This window comes from Chenopodium quinoa, unplaced genomic scaffold (genome assembly GCF_001683475.1).
Source record: "Chenopodium quinoa cultivar QQ74 unplaced genomic scaffold, ASM168347v1, whole genome shotgun sequence".
In the NCBI taxonomy this organism is placed as follows: Eukaryota; Viridiplantae; Streptophyta; class Magnoliopsida; order Caryophyllales; family Amaranthaceae; genus Chenopodium; species Chenopodium quinoa.
In genome coordinates this window covers 1,532,201-1,553,396 of record NW_018745065.1, presented here as the reverse complement: position 1 = coordinate 1,553,396, position 21,196 = coordinate 1,532,201, and the positions used below count along the sequence as shown (strand labels likewise).

General features: G+C 36.2%; 2 protein-coding genes across 5 annotated transcripts; both read left to right on the top strand.

Annotated features, from left to right (window-relative positions):
* The first annotated feature begins 2,180 nt into the window (after positions 1-2,180).
* Positions 2,181-8,227, top strand: LOC110709380 (pentatricopeptide repeat-containing protein At4g31850, chloroplastic-like). Of its 4 annotated transcripts, none has more exons than XM_021887589.1 (4): positions 2,181-2,460; positions 3,211-3,293; positions 4,607-4,619; positions 4,695-8,227. In XM_021887589.1, exons 1-4 carry the CDS (start codon positions 2,376-2,378, stop codon positions 7,967-7,969), a joined length of 3,456 nt encoding a protein of 1,151 aa, XP_021743281.1. In that variant the 5' UTR covers positions 2,181-2,375; the 3' UTR covers positions 7,970-8,227. The 4 variants fall into 4 exon arrangements, with proteins under 4 accessions (XP_021743281.1, XP_021743280.1, XP_021743284.1 ...); XM_021887592.1 differs by having other exon boundaries at positions 2,444-2,460; positions 3,211-3,306; XM_021887588.1 differs by having other exon boundaries at positions 4,607-8,227.
* Positions 8,228-15,129: 6,902 nt separating this feature from the next.
* On the top strand, positions 15,130-15,675 carry LOC110709354. The gene has a single exon (XM_021887565.1). The coding sequence runs from the start codon at positions 15,130-15,132 to the stop codon at positions 15,673-15,675; it is 546 nt and encodes a 181-aa protein (XP_021743257.1).
* Positions 15,676-21,196: the final 5,521 nt, after the last annotated feature.

Here is a 21,196-nt window from a genome sequence, read left to right as displayed (position 1 = left end):
TTTCAAGATTAAATAAAATGTCCAAAATAATTATGAATTGATGGGCTCATCAGGTTGATGACCTGGTGAATGAAACCCCACAGGTGAACTAAATTCATACATTATTTAAGTTCCTAGTTCGAAATCATTAAAGTGGACATAAATGATTTCAATTAATGGACTAGCATGTAAGATTGATTGGATAGTGCAGTTTCATGGGCTATAGGAGCATAGTGATGATGCTCGGTCAATCACATGGATATGTATGAATGATGCATGATCGAACTATTGACCTACTTTGAAGTTCAAGTATAGAACATCCGGATATATTAGTGGATTCCTTTGACATGAGTGGAACACTGATTCCATTCAATGATTGATTTAACTGTGGTACACTCAAACGTCCAGCCGTAACTGGGGATTATAAAGGGTGTTTCCCGGTTGCTTCATGAGTTGAGTGGGAGCTTTGGTTGCCACAAGATTGGATTGAGTCTACCTATTAAATAGGAATGTGTCTTGGCCCCTTGAAGAGGGAGAATTCAGAAAATGCATGGCCGTGCTCAAATGCATTACATAGTAATCATTTGTTATGTGAATCTCACTCAGTATTTTAAGAAAAGATTTGTAGACTAATATGATCACGACATGAGATGCAATCATATCATCAAATCGACACACATTGACTTAAGGAATTTGAATACTGCGCACTTTTCTCAGACAAGTAGGAGATTGAAGGAGTTATGTCTTCGATAAGTGCAATTACTAGATATATCAAGGATCACTATTATGGAGATAATAAGTTCATTCTATAGGGTCGTCGTCAATGTTTGGTGCTAGATATGACAATTGATCTTTGGGCTAGCTTAATAGCCCAAAGCCTTATAGAATGGATCCTACAAGGTCACACATAAGAGTATTGGGTTAAACAAGTTAGAGGCCCATTATTGGGCCTCATGAGTTCATGACATACCATGTTTATAATTGGGCTTGGATAGTTAGAAGAGTATAATGGGTTTTGGACTTAACATGGTTTTATTTCTAGATATGATCTATAAATATAAACCATTCCTAGGGTTGCATGACACAACAATTGACATACAGTGAATTGTCACACAAGCAACCAAGTTTCCCAAAAACCCTAACTCTCTCTCTCTCTACTCGACCCTCTCTCTCTCCTCCCTATCCGTACGACCCTCTTCCTTGGGTGGCGCGTATGGTGGTGCGTGGGTGGTGTTGTGGTGTGTTCGTGGCTCAAATCTCCGTTGAAGGTTGATTGAAGTGTCCAGTCACAACTAACTAGCATTAGTGGAGGTTTAATCCATGCTCGTGGACCAAGTAGAGGAATCACGCTTGGGGTTCTTTATCTCCCATTGTTCTTGCTCGATCGCACGTGGAACCACGCTTCAATTGTACAATTATATGTTCTTCATGTGTTATGCATTAGATCTTGGGATTAGATACTGTATGAATATGATTCATGTTTATTTCCGCTGCGTAGTACCTATAAACCCCTACATATTGGGCAACCAGTGAGGTGGTCGAGGAATAGCGACAAACCTGAGCACCAGAAAGACAAGTCTAAGTGGTGCGAGTACCATGGAGATCATGGGCATAAGAGTAACGAGTGCAACAGTCTTAAGAGAGAGGTGGCTTGGCTACTAAAAAGGGGTTACCTAAAAGATCTCCTTGAAAATTTTCCTCAAAACCCATTTATTTCGGATTGGGTTCGGGTCGGATTGTCGGGTCGGGTTAGCTTTTGCCAGCCCTACCTATAATTACAAAGTAGCAATTTGGGGCTACTCACTAAGAGCATCAACACTCGTGGTATAATTTTATACCACGGTGTAAAAACTCATCAAAAACTTGTAATTTTTCACTACATTGGTGGTATAAAAGTATACCATTTGATGGTATATACCATCTCATGGTAAACATTTATTTCGATCCCCGTGAAACATGAACCAACCAGGTCACGCCATGTGGCCTGGTTATCATTTATCTTTTTTTTTTCAATTACATTTTAAGAAAAAAAATTATAAAGTTAAAAATTATGAAAAAATTACCATTGTTTATAATTTTTCAAGACCTACACATAGACACACATATTGATATAATTTTATATATTTTTTCGAATTCGCTTTTTACTATTTAAAGAGAAAGTGTGGTGGTAAACTTTTTTTATACCATGGGTGGGATGATTTTTGGAGAAAGTGAATTGTATTGTGGTATAGATGAGGTGGAGGAGTGGGAAAGTGGTAGAGAGAGAGGGAAGGTATAAATTTTTATACCACGAGTGATGACGGCCTAATGTATATCTTTTAAAGAGAGGTTGGAAATTTATCTAATTCTCAATCTTCCCTCCCTATCTTCAAACTGCATTTCTCTGCCCTCCAAAGATGCTGGTCACTCCAAATATCCCAACAAGGTTTTGTCTTAGCGACTTTTTCAGAAATCCTTCAGCCTCTCATCCGACATTCTCGTGTAAGTTCTTTCTCTCTCTGTTTTCAATCCCATTGTTTTTTGCTTAATTATAGAATTTTGCTTGTTTATTTAATCGATATGCAGCTTATAATTTGTTTTCAATCTATTATTACTTTGTAATCACTTAATTCTGAAGCACCATGCTACTAGAATTTTAATTGTACTTGTTGGGTTATTAATTTTTTTATTTTTGAAACAATTTGTTGGGTTTTTTTTTTTTTTTAAATAAAAAACAGTGAACCCAGAAAATTTTGGTATTAGAAATTTGGTTGAACATTGTGGATTTTAATTCTATTTGATGGTTTTTTTTTTTTTCAAAAAATTCAGAAAGTTGCTAATTGAAATTTGGTTGAAGATTGTGGATTTTAATTTTATTATATATATTTTTTTTCAAAAAATTCAGAAAGTTGCTAATGGAAATTTGGTGGAAGATTGTGGATTTTAATTCGAATGGGGTAATTTTTTTTCAAAAAATTCAGAAAGTTACTAATGGAAATTTGGATGAAGATTGTTGATTTTAATTCTATTTGTTGGGTAACTTGAACTAGATGATGACGGATGGAAATTATTAGTCAATTCGATTTTAGCTTATCTTGGTTATTTCATGCAATAAGCGTAAAATAATTCATCGTGTTTATAATGCTCATATCAAGATAGCCCATTGAACTCTTTGTACCTACTGTCTCGTTTTTTTTTTTTTTTTTTTTTTTTTTTTTTTTTTGTTTTTATTATTATTATTTTTTTTTACAGGCAAGTCAAGCCTTCATGATAGTTGTCTCGGACGCCTACCCTTTCCATGGATGACGGATAGGTCAGGGGAGAGCTTGAGATCAGTATGTTTTTACGGTTTGTTTCTACCTTTACTAGATGAAGTAGATTAAGTATTGTTCTGATATGAATCATTACGTAACGAGTTCAATTAATTTGGAGGTTGTTTTACGTTGCAGTACTGTATTACTATACCATTTACCAGTAAATTTGATATTTGGTGTTATCTTTATCCATGAAATCGATAGAAGCCAATTGATGAAAGAGAATAATGATTAAGTTAAACAGTCGATAGAAAGACAGGTTGATAGTACTGTAAATCGAAATGTGAGACATTTAACTGGCAGTATTAAGTTTAACTAATCTGAAAAACATTGTTCTTTGTCGCCATTGACCAACACAAAGGTATTTACTTAGTTAAGTATGCTGATTTTGATTGTCTATTTTGTTAATTCGAATTCGCGTATATGCTGGTTCCATCAGTGTTATCTTGCTAGTCTTTTGTCAAGTAATGTAAACACCTCACTCTTCTTATGCAATATGGAAGTCCTTCAATATATGAGATATGTAAACAGAGTAGGTATTCTGCATTCTTACAGCTATAAATACCTCTGACGGTCTGACCACTAGATTTGATTCTACAGAACTCAACTAATAAAGTACCAAGTCACAATTAAGAACATAGTTTAGTATTTTTCATAACAAGTTCAAGTTTACTGGCTACAACCCAAAGTAATCATGGCATATACATAGACAATCTAAATTAGTTTTTTTTCATAACAAGGACAAGTGTTGGATGTAAATCTGTACAAGTCATTATATTTAAGCAATAATATAAATGATATTAGAGAGAAGATTATTAAAGCTGGCCAGCTGGGGGATTGGTGGAGAATTTACAATGACCCTTTAACTTACAAGTAAGTCGATCATAGGCGTTTAAGTTATTATTATTTGAAGATTCATCTTTGTATTTTCTTCACATGAAATCAAATTATCTTATCCACATGTGTGATATTGATATAGGATACTGCATAAGGATAGGGTTAAATACATGGAGCACATAATGACCAAACCCTTCATCCACGCGTTAATGCGTATATGGCATTTAGAATCTAGAGCAGTTCTTTTAGCGTGGTTTGTATATATGTCAAAAGTTTGGACCTGTTAAAAATAGCTCATATACACAATTTAATCTATATAGGTATCAGGTGCAGGCATACATTTCAAAGCTAAATACAGTCACTGTTGCACATAATATAACAGTTGTTAGGTGTTGTGATTTCAAAACATAGATATTGGTAGATTATTGTAGCCATTCTAAGTTTCCTTTACACTCCTTTTTGCGTTGCTAACTTCAATATTGTTGGCTTTTTTATAGGTTGGAGGATCAGGTAATGTTCTTTATCTTATTGAGGCTATTAATCGTGGTCGAATACTCCAAGTGAGAGCTATGAAATTGCACGCAGGGACATCCATGGAGGTGTGCTTTCCTTTAAAGCATAGTGGGTTACTAGGAGCAACTTCATTAAATTGTAGAATTTCAATTAGCGGACCTGTTGTAAATTGGAGAAAACACAGAATGAAACAAGTGGCTTTCTGTGGGATTATGATAGAAAGTTCAGATAGCATGTTGATAACAGATGTGAAACCGATAAAAGGCAAATTTAATGAAGGGGTTTTGGAGGCATTACAGTCAATTGCAGACCCAAACATTGCTTTTGATTACTTTAAGTCTGTAGCAGGGATGCCTTATGTTGTCCATACAACTGAAACTTGTAATTACATGCTTGAAATGTTGATGGTGCATGGAAGAGTAGGGGATATGGTTTTTGTGTTCGACTTGATGCAGAAGCAAATAATTAACAGGAACTCAACCACTTACTTGACAATATTTAAGGTGCTCAATGTAAGGGGTGGAATGAGGCAAGCTCCCTTTGCTCTTGAGCGGATGGAATCTGCTGGGTTTATTTTGAATGCTTATTCGTACAATGGATTGATTCATTTGCTTCTTCAGTCAGGATATTGTAGAGAGGCTTTGAAGGTGTACAGAAAAATGATTAAAGGAGGAAATAAGCCTAGTTTGAAGGCATATTCTGCACTCATGGTTGCAGTAGGTAAACGAAGGGATACTGAAACTGTAATGGGACTGTTGAAAGAAATGGAGAGTTTGGGATTAAGGCCTAATGTTTACACGTTCACTATATGCATTAGAGTTCTTGGGAGGGCAGGAAAAATTAATGAGGCATTTAGAATCTTGAAAAGAATGAATGATGAAGGGTGTGGGGCTGATGTTGTTACGTATACTGTTCTCATTGATTCACTTTGTGTTGCTGGAAAACTGGATGAGGCAAAGAATCTGTTCCTAAAGATGAAAGATAGTTGTCACAAACCCGATCGAGTAACTTACATCACCCTCATGGATAAATTCAGTGATTGTGGAGACTTGGATAGTGTTCATGAACTTTGGAGTCAAATGGAAACTGATGGCTATCATGCTGATGTTGTTACCTTTACCATTCTCTTGAATACTTTATTCAAAGCTGGAAAAATTGACGAGGCATTTACTCAATTAAGCATCATGAGGGAGCACGGCGTTACACCAAACCTTCATACCTACAACACTTTAATTGGCGGTCTTTTAAAAGCAAATAGGCTGGATGAAGCTCTAGGTCTGTTTGAAAGCTTGGAATCTCTTGGTGTTGAACCAACTGCCTTCACCTACATTTTGTTTATAGATTATTTTGGGAAATCAGGAGCAACAAACAGAGCCCTGGAGACATTTGAGAGTATGAAAAGTAGGGGAATCGTTCCAAATATTGTTGCATGTAATGCTTACTTGTATACTCTTGCTGAGGCTGGGATGCTGAAGGAGGCAAATGATGTTTTTAATGGACTTCAAAGAAGTGGAATTGCTCCAGATTCTATTACATACAACATGATGATGAAGTGCTACTGTAAGGTAGGGAGAGTGGATGATGCAGTCAAGTTGCTCACTGAGATGGTAGAAAATGGCTGTGATCCTGATGTGGCTGTCATCAACTCACTGATTGACATGCTTTACAAGGCTGATCAAGTGGATGAGGCATGGGATATGTATCAAAGATTGAAGCAGATGAAGCTTACTCCAACAGTAGTGACCTACAACACGCTACTATCTGGCTTGAGGAAGGAAGGCAGAGTACAAGAGGCTATTATTTTATTCTCAGCCATGATAAAAATTGGTTGTCATCCAAACAATGTTACTTTTAACACGCTCTTAGACTGCCTCTGCAAAAATGATGAGGTGGATATGGCTGTCAAGATGTTTTTTGAAATGAGACACATGAGTTGCATTCCAGATGTGTTTACTTATAATACTCTCATTTATGGTTTAACTACAGAAAACCGAGTATATGATGCATTTTTGTTGTTCCACCATATGGGGAAGTCATTATATGCTGACTGTGTCACACTGTGCACTCTTATTCCTAGTTTAGTGAAGAACTCAAAGGCTGAGGACGCTTTGATTATTATCAGGATTTTTTTGTTTCATGGTCAGCATCGTGCAGACCGGTCATTTTGGGAGGATCTTATCAGTGGGGTTCTTGTTCAAACAGATATTGACAAAGCTATGGTGTTTGCTGAAAGCTTAATATATTCTGAGCTTTGCCAAGATGACTCAATTTTAGTGCCACTCTTCAAGGTTTTGTCCAAACATAGAAGGGGACTTGAGGCATATGACTTCTTTTTATGGGCTAGAAGCTGCGGAATTGAAGCTACGTTGGAATTGTATTATGTATTAATTGAAGGGCTTTTGGATTTAAGTCGTCTTGAACTGGCCTGGGATTTCTTTGAGGAAATGAAAAAAATTGGTTGTGTCCCAGATGTGTCCACATACAATTTGTTGCTCGATGCTTTTAGTAAATCTGGAGATGTTGATAGGCTTCTTAGTCTTTATGAAGAAATGCAGAATCGTGGGTGTACTCCGAATACAATAACTCAAAATATCATCATCTCCGGCCTTGTGAAATCTAACAGCATAGACAAGGCTGTTGATATGTTTTATAATCTTGTTAGTGGAGATTTTTCACCCACTCCTTGTACGTATGGACCTTTGATAGATGGATTGGCAAAGTCAGGAAGACTGGAGGAAGCAAAAAGTTTTTTTGAGGAAATGATTGATTATGGATGTGAACCAAACTGTGCTGTTTATAATATCCTGATAAATGGCTTTGGCAAATCTGGTGATATGGATACCGCTTGCACTCTGTTTAGGAGGATGGTTCAAGAAGGAATCCGACCAGATGTAAAATCTTATTCAATCCTTATTGACTGCCTATTGATGTTAGGGAAAGTGGATGATGCGTGGGACTATTTTCAGGAATTGAAACTGCAGGGCCTTGATCCTGATTTAGTATGTTATAACTTTATGATCAATGGTCTTGGGAGATCTGGGCGAATTAGAGATGCTCTCTCTGTTTTTGATGAGTTGCAGACAAGGAGGATTTCTCCCGACTTGTACACCTACAATTCCTTGATACTACATCTGGGAATTGCAGGAATGATGGAAGAAGCAGGAAAGCTCTATGATGAGCTCTTGCTAAAGGGATTGGAGCCAAATGTGTTCACATATAATGCTCTCATTCGAGGGTATGGCATATCTGGAGATCCTGACCGTGCATATGCCATCTATCAGAGGATGATGAGTGGTGGCTGCAGCCCCAACTTAGGAACCTTTGCACAGCTTCCTAACCAGCTTTGATTCTCTGGTCATTAAAAATTTTCTCTGACCTGTGAAGTCACATTCAGCACTTCTGTACAGTACAGCATGGGAAGATTTACTTGCATTATACAAGAATCTTGTTTAAAAATAGCCTGTGCATTGCTACTGTATTCTGTTGTAGACGTGGATTCTGGTACCTATGTATATTCATTCCACCACTGTATATATAAAACTATGCTTAATATCTATTGGCATTTTTTTAAAAGACAGGCTAATAAAATTTACTGAAGTTAGAGTGATGTTGAAGTAGCTGCACCTCCTTTTGCAAGTAGGTGTGTTTGATGTACTGTCTTTCTGCTTTGTTAATACTTCACCATTTGAACTCCCTGCTGATTTCCCAGATTCTGCGCCCAAATCAACTGAATATCACCTGCATTTCCCTCTTGAGTATTTGAACCAGAGTTTCTGAGTTTGTTAGAATATCGATTAAATCCATAGAAGTTCGTGAAGTCCACTTTAGACATGCTAGCGCTTCCATTTGAAGTGCTGAAGCTGCTTAACCAGAAGTTGCTCCACCCGCTGACTTTGTACTGTTTACCTAATGGGAATTGTAAAACCATTCTATCTTTGCCCTTTTGGTGTTTTTCTTCCACGAGCCATTGACTAAATTGTCATGCTTTTTCCCCTTGCATCTTTACAGAATAGTTCTGAAGAAATCTAGTGGATGCAGGATCCACTTCAGGCAGATGAAGGTACCGTGAAGCTCCTGGGTTGGGTGCATGGATCAAATCATTTTAATCTAGCCCTTTGATATTCCGGTGAATTGATGTCATATCAAGTCTTTTTCCCCTAAAACCTAGACTGTTTCTTGCTAACATTGACCCCAGAATTTATTGATGTAGTACATGCACCATGAGCTAGTTAGACCATTCTGGCTCAGAAAAAGCTGAATGTAAAATAAGATCCATTATGTGAAAGGTTCTTATCAGTTTCCATGTAAATGACAATATTCTCGCTCCAAGTTTTCTTGGCAAATTTTGAAATCCTAAAAGTATGTTGTAGATCCTCCTCTTGTCCACAACACTGACATAACAGAGGGCACAGTTCCTCTTCTGCTGAGGTTAACCTTGTTGTAGACCTTTTATTTTTTGGTAGGACTTGTTTCTATCAAGTGTTTAGGTTGGCAGATGATGAACATCACTGCGCTTATAATGGTGGGCATATACGTGTAGACGTGTAGTGATGATTCTCTGTTCTTACTACGAAATCTTGTTCTAGTCCTCTTTTAAATTTTTAATACTACGTAACTGATTTTACTATGAAATCTCACTCACGTATTCCTTTATTCTGGTTAAACTGAGATGAATCAGGAAAGGATCTCAATCCTTAGGACCATCGAACGAAAATGCGGTTTCGGTCGCGATCGCGGAAACGGTCATGATTCGGTAACAGAATTGATGCGTTCATCGTGGATCGTATCGCGGTTGTCGCGTATACTACGTATTTAAGTTTTAAACTCTGTATTTTTCCTATGAGTTTTCTCTTAAATTTTGGAAATCTTTTATTTTTTACACCGAATATACCACTGTATTTCCCTTTTTACTACTATGTATTCTTATACTCCCTCCGTGTTTTAATAAGTGTTATAGTTTGATTGACACATAGTTTTAGGCAATTTAATTGACTTAAATAAAATACTCCCTCCGTTTTTAAATACTTGCTCCATTTCTCCATGCGCGGAGTTTTAGGAGAAATTGGAGAAAATAATAATATATGAAGGTAGTGGGGTAAGTGGAAGAATAAAAAATTGTAAAAAGCAAAAGTAGTGGAGAGGATTGGAGGAAGAAAATATGTGGTGGGTCCACTAAGTGAGAGAAATTAGTTAAATGTTGTAAAAACTTTCCAAATAAGGAAATAGAGCAAGTATTTAAAAACGGCCGAAAAAAGAAAGTGGAGTAAGTAATTAAAAACGGAGGGAGCAAGAGGTAAGTGGGGTAGTTGGAGTATTAAAAAATTGTAAATGAAATATAGTGGGGTTAATTGTTTATGAAAAGTAATGAATGTGAGAGGAAGTATATAATAGATAAAATAGTAAATAAAATAGTAATGGGTTTAAGTGGAGACCATGAGAGTAGAGAGATATAATATTTAAAGGAAGATTTTTGCCAAAACAGAAAGTGTAACACTTATTAAAACACGGAGAGAGTACTCTTCTTTTTATTTTAAAATTAAAATCCCTTTTTTGAGTGGGGGGCCCTGGTACATTGAAAAAAGGAAAGATATAGAATTTCTTGATCTCTACCTACTTGAGTCCAACTTATATTCAACCAAGGATAAAAAAAGTAATTTTAGGAGGTGGCATTTGTTGTATAATTAAAAAAAAAAGGCAGATGTGTGGTCCCCTCATGCTCACATTGCTTTTTGAAATTGAAAATTTTAAAAAAGTTGTTTATAATTGGAGAATAGGATGGCTTAGGAGAGAAAAAGCAATATAATTATTTAACTGAGCAAATTGAGAAATCAAAAGAGAGAAATCAAGGGGGACGAAGATACTTGACACCAAGAATTCAAAGCAAAAACAGAGGAAGCTTTTGTTGAGTTTGCAATCTACATGGGAGACTAAGAATTCAAAGCAAAAATGAACTGTCGTTTTGGGACAGTTTGAGGTAAGTGCTCTTGTTCTCTTAATTGGCCAATTTTTTATTTATTTTGTATTAGGGTCACAGATTTTCAGTTGAATTCGTGGTTGAATTTTTATGGTAATGTCATTTATCTTTTTCACATGAACACCAAAATTAGGGTTTTTGTTCTATAATTCAAAAGTTATGGTTTTTTTTTCCATATGAACACTGAAATTATTGATTTTTTATGTTCAAATTAGGGTATATCAGTTCCAGAATGTCATGTACTTGTAATTAGAATTAGGCTTTTTTGGGCTGAGGAATTTTTGTTGTTGAAATTTATGTATAATGTGATAAAAATAGGTCGGAATCAAAGCAATTATCTTTCACCAGTAAATATAGAATCATGTATTTAGTCGGGTTGTTAATCTTGTTTTAGTATGTGTAGACACCTAAAAATGTCTCCCCGAAACCAAACCCGATGATGAACAACTTTTTCACCATCATTATTGGTCGGGTTGAGTATTTAATCCCGGGAGTGCTTAAAATTCATATTCGATCAAACTCAATTCATAAAACAGTCAACATATCAGTCCTAATGTTTAGTCAAAGCATAGTCCAATTTATATTTTTGGCCCAAATCTTTTTTTTTTATTCATTTCATATTATTTATTATTTTGACCCAATTAATAAATAATAAACCTAAATAGCCCGAAATTATGAAATGACACTTAAAAATGCTGAGCGTAATTAGGGTTAAAATGAATCTGGACGTAAAAATGGAAATAATCCATCGTGTCACGGTAACAGGTGCTGCGCCACGGGAAATCTTGCCGTGTCACGACATATTATACCGTGTGTTCCTTGTGTGTTAGACTTCACGCGCTTTATCCTCTGTAGGTCAAATATTTCCCGCGTCACACCAGATTTCACCGCGTCACACTAAATTATATTGTGTCACGACATTTCTTGCTGTGTCGTGACAATATGCTGACATGTCGCGGCAACTTTTTTTGTAGGGTTTTTATCTTTTTAAGGTTTCGTGTGTTCCCTTTGCTCATTTTCCCTATAAATATCCCCTCATTTCTGCTTTTCAGGGCATCAATTAATTCTCTCTTCTCTCTTCTATGCTTTAGCCTAAACTCTAGCCTACCTTAATCTCTTAAAATACTTCCTTTAAGCACTCCAAGGTTTCCGTATTTTACTCAAGGTTATGTCCTTAAATAAAGGCGTGAAAGGTAGAACGATTTGAGGGTTTGGCCCCAAATCAACTCTATTTAATTTAATTTTAATTATTGTTATATTATTTCCTTGAAGTTAATAACTCGTTTTTTGTTTTATAGCTACAAGCAAGCAAAATCAAAGTAAGGAATCATGTTCCTTTTATATCTATTATTTTTCTAACGGTTTTATATTGTTGGATTATTGTTGAATTGCTTCCAATATTAATGTTTATTCTGTTATATTTATTGATTACCATATTGCATGTTAAAGGGAATATGTAATTGAAAATACACCTAATAAGATAACTTGGACAACCGTTTTAGGTTTATTTTTAATCTTGTTAATAAATCAAGTGATCACAATATTTTAGAATTATGTGTTGCATTAATATTCAACCAATTTAGCATAATTATAGCTTGGAGCAAATTGAATATTTTGTTTGCATGCCTTTGAGATCGCAGGAATCACTTTTCACAATAAGAATCAAGTAGAGGCCAATACGGGTGAATGTGACTCCATGACTCACTTCGTATCATCATCCTCGATCCTCCTTTCGTGGTTCCGAACCATATAGATTTAGTAATCTCATGGATTATGAATGGGGAGTAACCTTTACGGGCCAATCATTGTTGCCTTCGTTATCCCTTATTCGTGGTTGCCTTTTATGATTTGTGAACGGTTTACAAGTTCCTTAAAAACTTGTTGGTGGCTCCCTACTTTCCTTGTCCCTAATCGTGTGTCAATTCCCACTTTCACACATGCTTTAACGTAGACGCACTTCAAACGATGCCTACAATTTGGCGACTCCATCAGGGAGGATTCTTGGTTATTTATCGATTTGAGTGATCGGTATTTAATTCAGATGAGTGGATGAGACTTGAAAGATTCTTGAAAAGTATTCCTGTGATTAATTTTGCATTTTTGCATAAGCATAGATGTTTTAACGTCGCATTCAGGTTTTGTCCCGTAGGAAAAATTGAATAACCTGATTGCGAATGAAGAAAAAAAGGCACCAATCAGGTTTCCTGACTGTCGCGCCACGGTAGATCTTGCCGTGTCACGGCGCTGGGCACCGTTACGTGGTGTTCAGCACCGTGACATGGTACATTTTTTCGTGTCGTGGCAATCTTGAAATCTTTCTAGTGGCTTTATTTCTCTTCTCACATTCAGCTTCCTCCATTTTTTTTTTTTGAAAAAAACGTGTGTGTTCTACATATGTCTTAGCCCTAGGGGATTTAAGCTCTCTATCAACCCAAAAACGCTCATGGAAATAAGGGTTCATCTGAGTTATTAAATCCACTCAAACCATGGAATCGAATTCGATTTCATCATGAACTCGTAGAGCTGCCCGTTGGCATACACCCTCAAGGGAGGCTGCCTTGCTAACGCGTTCAAACTCTTAACCATGGTACCATTTGACACCAAAAAGCTTGACCATAGTTGAACATTGTAGACACCTAAAAATGTCTCCCCAAAACCAAACCCGATGATGAACAACCTTTCAGAGCCATTATTGGTCGGGTTGAGTATTTATTCTTGGAGTGCTTAAATACATATTTCCATTTCATAAACCAACCCAATTCCTATCCCATTTCCCCAAACCATAACTTAATTTCCTCTTTTTGTGCCTTTAAACCCAATATAATTCATTTCGTGTCCTTTAAAATCATTCATTTCGTGTCCTTTTTATAAAAACGTTTATTCCAGTTTATTTTGGTGCATAATCTGGGTTAAATGATTGAATAGTTGGATGGGGTTTAAAAAGAGCTTTCCAACGATATATTATAAGCCCAAATCCGAGTTATAACGAATAAGTTATGGTCAAAATATTAAACTGAGCCCAAACCGAACCTAAGCCCGCCTTACCTACGACCCAATGATCATGTGGAGGGTCCAAATTATTTAATACCATTCCTAAAACAATTAGGATTAATTAGAAGCTTCTATATGTTTCTAAAATATCTTAATTATTCTTTTTGAAAAGATAAGATTAAAGAGTTTGAAATTGAATAAAACTTTTCTTTTTGAAAATCTTATTCGAATTGAAAGACATTCAAAGATAGACATATATTATTTTCGTGCATCATAGTTTTTATCCAAATTTTATATTGTTGGATAGCCCTTGAAATTATCTTTCCAATGATATACTACCTCCGTTAAGTTTTATTTGCAACTTTGGGGGTGAACACGGAACCCAAGTCAAAACTTCCAAATGGTGATTAATAAAATCTTATGCATGTGATAATATAGAGAGAGAAAGTGTGGGGACCAAATTATCCCTTTACAAAGGTGGGAGAGTTACCCGTATTTTTTGGTGGGTTTCTTTTTCCCTCCTAAAAGTTTGGCTACTTTAAAATTTTCAAACTTTTCATAAATTTAGGGGTTAAAATTTTCCCTCCATTCCAAAAGCAAGGGATTACAAGATTCCCTCCATTACAAAAGCAAGGGCTCAATAAAAAGGAGCATATAAATACAAATACAGCCACCCCTTGCATTTAATTTCCCCTCTTCTTCTATCCAATCCTGAAAAAAATATAGACCATGTTTCTCCAAAAATTTAAGCTTTGCTGCCTATTTACAGGCCATTAGTTCAAACCACTAAGAAAAAAAAGCCTTCAATACTCCATTGTAGCTTAGCAGCAATCTTCCCCTTCCGCACATTAGCAAAAAAATCCCTTTCTTCTACACCTATTATCTGAAAAACAAAAAAAAGAAAAAAAAATACAGAAATGAAAGAGGAATTTGATGATGGGGTTTTTCAGCATGGATCAACTATTAGATGAGAAATGCAACAAAATTCAGATTATGAAGCAGAATTAGAGTTTACGGCACAAGGCCAACATGAGCAAATTGTTCGAAAATAGAAGCCACAACTTACAATCGCAAAGAAAAGAGAGATAGTTGATGAAATGCTTAGACTTATGCATAATGGCAGCTTACCAAGGGGTGCTTTAGCCAGATTTGCAAGGCATTTAGGCATTTGCAAGGCATTTTGGCATTCACAAGTCCACAACAACAAGATTATTTCAAGAAATATGCAGGCAACTAGCGGAAGGGACTATTATCGATGTCAGGATCAAGAAGTTAGGCAAGTGTGGCAGAAAAGCAAGGCAGTAAAGTGAGGAATGGTTACAATCAGTCCCTTTATACCTCAGAATAGCTGAGAGAAGTTATGCTGCTGCACTTGGCATTTCTCATGTGACCCTCCACACAATGAAAAAAAAGGGCATTCTCAGAACACATACAAGTACAAACAAGCCAAGATTGACATCGGATCACAAAATAGCAAGGCTTAGGTGGGTTCTGAATCACGTACAACCAGCAACAACAACTACAAATCCAACATTTGAAGACATGAGCAATATGATTCATATTGATGAAAAGTGGTTATACATAAACCCGGAGACAAGAAGATTTAATCTTTTGCCCAAGGAAGAAGATCCATATAGATGTCAACAGTCTAGAAGATTCAAGATAAAAGCTATGTTCATAGGCATCATTGGAAAGCCATTGTATGATGCACAAGGTCATTTGATTCATGATGGGAAATATGACATATTTCCCTTTGTGTTTCAACAAATGGCAAAGAAAAAAAGTAAAAACAGAGATGCTGGAACACTTGAAACAAAGCCAATTCAGAACATAAACAGAGAAGCAATTAGGGATATGTTGCTTAACAATGTGATACCAGCCATTGTAAGCAAATGGCCTGCAAACATGCCGAAGGACGTGGTTATACAATGGGATAACGCCCGACCACATCAAATTCCACAAGATGAAGAATTCATTGCAGCAACTAGGCAAGGGGGATTCAACATCAGAATTGTATTCCAACCAGCACAATCTCCTGATTTAAATGTGTTAGATTTGGGTCTATTTAGGGTGATTCAATCTCTATAGTACCAATCATTTCCAAAAGACTTGGATGAAATGATAGTGAAGGTCAAAGAGGCTTGTCATGCATTTCCAGCAATTGTAAACAAGTATACTTGGATAACATTGAAAACATGTATGGTTGAAATAGTGAAAGTGGAGGGAGGTAACAAATACAAGATTCCACATATAGGGAAGCATAAACTACAAAGACTTGGGTTGTTACCAGAACAGTTGGAGGTCAACCAAGCCCTCATTAACCAAACAGTCAACTACCTTAATACCATGTTCATCTAAACAGATCAGAACCACGAAAGGACTCAGAACCAACAAGGTGATCAGTTAGAAGTGGATGCAGACTTAAGGGAGAATAGTCAACAACAGGGACTGCCACACATAACCAACATTTTGTTGATACAATGGATTTGGAAGTTATTCTTATTAACTTTGGTTATGTGTACTTTTGTGTGTAGGAAGTTTTTGTCTAAGGCAGTCATGTTAGAAGACATTTTGTCAAGGGACTAGAGTTGTATCTTATTTTAAAGTTATTTGAAGTCTTCTAAGTAGTGTTATGTAATTTAAATGTGATATGAAGTCTTCTTACTATTATTTCTTTTTTTGCACATTTACAATCATGCACACATAAGTTGCAAATAAAAGTCATCAAAGGGTAACTAATCCATTAGAGGGTGTATTTTTATCATAAAATAAAACCCAAACCATGTTACCTCAACAATAAGTGCACAACACTTAAAACTGGAGCAAATCAAATTTGGACTAATTTTAATCAATTGAGTCCCTTCATCATTTGGATTAATAATGGGCATGACAATGTAAATTAGGGACTCATTCGAAAAACAAAATAGGGATAGACTAGGCAAGAGGGAGGGACTCAAATCAGTACATAATTAAGCAAGGCAAGGCAACAGGGAGGTACTGAATGTACCGCACAACAGTAAAGGACTGAAATCAGTCCATAATTAAGAAATGCAAGGCAATAGGGAGGTATTTAATGTATGTACTGCACAACATCAAGGGACTCAAATCAGTCCATAATTAAGCAAGGCAAGGCAATAGGGAGGTATTTAATGTACTGCACAACAGGAAGGGACTCAAATCATTCCACAATTAAGCAAAGCAAGGCAACAGGGAAGTACTTAATGTACTGCACAATAGGAAGGGAATGTTATTAGTCCATAATTAAGCAAGGCATGGCAATAGGGAGGTACTTAATGTACTGCACAACAGGAAGGGACTCAAATCAGTCCACATTTAAGCAAAGCAAGGCAACAGGAAGGGACTCAAGTCAATCCATAATTAACAGTGAGGTACTCAATGTACTGCACAACATTGTTCTCTAAAAAAATGTCATCGAGAACAACAACTAAAATGCTCATACATATCATTCATCAATAATAGTCCCTTATATGAAAGGCAACAACACCAAACAATCAAGTTGGATACAATTGCATTCAAATTGAGAGCTAGATGAACACAAACCAGGAAACTAAAGCGATGCACAAAAACCTTCATTACAGGCTCCAATTCATCAACAATTAAACCATTCTCACCAACAACAACAATTAAACCATTCTCACCAACAACAATTCATCAATCAACCCAGCACATAATAACATAAATATCAATAAATTAGGGATCATAAATAGTTACCCAGAACAGGTCAATCAGTGGGAAGGCCAAATTTCATTCGCTTACTTGCAGGCTCAACATCAGATTCACCAGCAGCAGTGGGGGACTCATGTTTGTCATCATCATCGTAAATTGGTGTGATCTTAGCACCTATCCCATACATTCTTCTCATTTGTGTCGCAGAGACCCTCCGTATCATCTTAGGATAACTATTAGATAACCAACAACATTTCATCAATCAACAATTATACCATACAAAAATAGATAACCAACAATTAAACTATACTAAACCATTCTCACCAATTAAACGATAAATATAATCAAGTAGCTTAATTTGGCCGGTCATGATTTTATAAGTAAAAGTGTGGAATTATGTTAGATACATCGGATTCATCACATGCATATCATTTAGATCATCTTCACTTTCTCTTATTTTTCTAAAATGAAATAATTATTAGTGAATTGAAATTAAACCATTCTCACCAACAAAAATTAATCAATTAAACTAGCTGAAAATAACATAAAATTCGATAAATTAGGGATCAGAAATAGTTACCCAGAAATAGGTCTCATAGGGTGCTGCATTTTGGGTTTTTTTTTTCCACGACCCGACCCTAAGCTTCCACCCATCTCAGAAATAGATCTGAGTTGTGTCGAACCACCACACTCAGAGACAAATCTGGGTTCGCATTTCATTTCCCCTTCCCCAACAGGTTCGGTTATCACTTCTCCTTTCCCAACACTCGAGCTTACAATGCTTAATTTTTGGGCGGTTTCCTCCTCTTCAATAGATATGAGCACTTTACCAATCGCAGCGAAGGTTCGTTGGCTGAAAATTTCTCCACCTTTGCCCGACATAATGAACAAATTAGGCCACGACGCCCGTTGTTCAAAAGCTTCAATTAGAGCATCTATGAAACCCTTTTCGATTTCATCATCACTTGCGAAAAGAGCTTCGTGTAGTGGGGTTAGATCCATTTTAATGGACTGTGTTTTTTAGATGGTAGAGACTAGAGAGTAGATGACATAGAAGAAAGAGAACGAAGAAGAGAGGACAAAGAAAGGAGATGGGATATGCGACTGAAAGAGGAGAGAGAAACACCCAAATGAGAAAGATAAAGAAACTTCAAGAACTAGGGTTTTAATTCAAGATGAATTGATGATTTAATCTAGGCCATTTAATGTGGTAGGTGGGAGAATGATTTAATTTTTTGGTGGGAGTTGTTAAATTAATGAAATCAGATTATGATGATAATGTGTTTTAGCTAATTGTCTAAGTGAGTGTTTGATTTATTAAGTAAGGGCAATATTGACATTTTCACTTAAATTACTTACTATAAATGGAAATATTTGGAAATGTTGCAAATAATACTAAGCATCCAAAAATAGTAAAAGTTGCAAATAAAACTTAACGGAGGTAGTATTATAATATCAATTCCGAGCTATAACGGAAAAGATATGAATAAAATGTCAAACTCTATTCAAAACTGATATTGTCTCACTATTTCGGCCATATCTTTTATTATATTAAATATTTTAATCTGATTCTAATTGGGTTAGAAAGTAGACTTTAAGAGCTTTCCAACTATATCTTGTTCATCTTATTCCAATATCTGGATCAAAAGATATGATAAAAACAAAAACCGCAAAAAGTGCAGTCTATCGAGTTTTATTCCGAATTAATTTGGATCTTATATTAATTCTTCGACCTTTCTTTTTTTCTCTATAAATAGAGGTCATATCATCCCTTTTCCAATCACCAACTATCTTGATCACAAATTTATTCTCTGCTCCCTCTTTAGCCTAAACACTAGCCTCCCCATTCTTTCACTATTCCTTCCTTTAAGCACTACAAGGAGTCCATATAATACCCAAAGTTCTATACTTAAACCAAGGCGTGAAAGGAATAATTAACCGAGGGTTTAGACTAAATCAACTCTAATTTTTATTTAATTTAATTGTTTCAATTTGATTTATATTTTACTTGAAGTTACTAACAGTTTATTCATGATGTAGCAATTTAAAGGAACGTGCGGAATGTGAGTAATTAATTAATTTAATTACTGTTATCTTATTTTTATATTGCTGGTATCATGATTGGGTTATTTTATATTTTATTTGACTAATGCTATTATTATTAAATTGCTTCCAATATTAATGTTTGTTCTATTATTATTTATGATCACCATATTGCATGTTAAAAGGGAATATGTAATTAAAAATCACGCCTAATAAGATAATTTGGTCAACCGGTTTTGGTTCCTTTTTAATCTTGTTATTTAGTTCAAGTGATCACAGATAATTTGGACAATCAGTTTAGGTTCCTTTTAGAATTATGTGTTGCATTAATATTTAATAGTTTGGAGCAAATTAAATATTTAGTTTGCATGCCTTTGAGATCGCATGAATCACTTTTCACTATAAGAATCGAGTAGAGGCCAATACGGGCGATGTGACTCCATGACTCACTTCGTACCATCATCCCCGATCCTCCTTTTGTGGTTTCGAACCATATGGAGTTAGTAATCTCATGGATTATGAATGGGGTGTAACCTTCACGGGTCAATCGTAGTTGCCTATCGTTGTCCCTTAATTGTGGTTGCCTTAAATGATCCGTGAACGGTTTACAAGTTCCTTAAAAACTTATTGGCGGATCCCTACTTTGCTTTGTCCCTAATCGTAATGTCAATTCCCACTTCCTATGAGTGCCAAGCATATTCACCACATGCTTTAACGTAGGCGCACTTCGAACGACGCCTACAATTTGGCGACTCCACTAGGGAGGATTCTTGGTTTTTTATCAATTTGAGTGATTGATATTTAATTAAGATGAGTAGATGAGATTTGAAAGATTCTTGAAAAATATTCCTGTGATTTATTTGGCATTTTTGCATAAGCATAGTCGTTTTAACCTCGCGTTTAGGTCTGTCCCGTAGGAAAAATTGAATATCTTGATTGAGTACGAAGGAAAACAGGGCAACAGTCAGATCTTCTGACTGTCGTGCCACGACAGAATCTACCGTGTCACGGTGCAGTTCACTGTCGCTGCACCGTGGCACGGTAGTATCTGCCGTGTCACGACAGTCCTAAAATCAGTCTGGTGACTTGTTTTCCCTTCTCACAATCAACTTCCTTCAATTTTTTTTGAAAAAACGTGTGTGTTCTACATGCGTCTTAGCCCCGGGGGATTTAAGCCCTATCAACCCAAAAACGCTCATGGCAATAAGGGTTCATCCAAGCTATTAAATCCACCCAAACCATAGAGTCGAGTTCGATTTCATCACGAACTCGCGGAGCCGCCCGTTGGCATACACCCTCAAGGGAGGCTGCCTTGCTAACGCGTCCAAACTCTTAACCATGTGACCCTATTGACACCAAATAAACCTGACCATAGTCGAACATAGAACTTCACCTTAGGTTGCAAACTATTCTTTGCATCATTGTGACTACGTGTTTTATGTTTGGTCGTTTTTTGTCTATGGTGGATTATTTTATGACTAACGATTTTCAATGGACCGTACTCACTTAGTAATTAGCGAAAACTAAAAAAAAAAATATCGTGCCACGTTAGCGTCCACCATGCCACGAGAAAGTCCACCGTGTCACGACAGTTTCCACACCAACAAAAAAAACTGGAAATGGTCACCGCGTCACGGCAACTTGTGCCGTGACACGGTACAGTTTGCCTTGTCACGGTGCCTAGGAAATAAGTCCAGTCAGTTTTTTTTAGTCTTCCGTGTTAATTTGGTTCTCGCATCAGTCATTTTGGTTACTGTTCACATGTCTAGCCATACGATCATACCACGAGTCTTATAACATCACTTAATCACTCACGAGTCAAGTATAGTCCACACACTTTCTTTATTTTTTTGACTTGAGTTATACACCATGTCATTTA

Excerpts from the sequence above, each read along its gene's own strand:
- LOC110709354 (XM_021887565.1), top strand. The coding sequence starts at position 15,130 with ATGAGCAATATGATTCATATTGATGAAAAGTGGTTATACATAAACCCG.
- LOC110709380 (XM_021887588.1), top strand. The coding sequence starts at position 2,376 with ATGCTGGTCACTCCAAATATCCCAACAAGGTTTTGTCTTAGCGACTTT. Across the intron at positions 2,461-3,210 it reads CTCTCATCCGACATTCTCGT|GCAAGTCAAGCCTTCATGAT; the intron begins GTAAGTTCTTTC and ends TTTTTTTTACAG. Across the intron at positions 3,294-4,606 it reads CAGGGGAGAGCTTGAGATCA|GTTGGAGGATCAGGTAATGT; the intron begins GTATGTTTTTAC and ends GCTTTTTTATAG.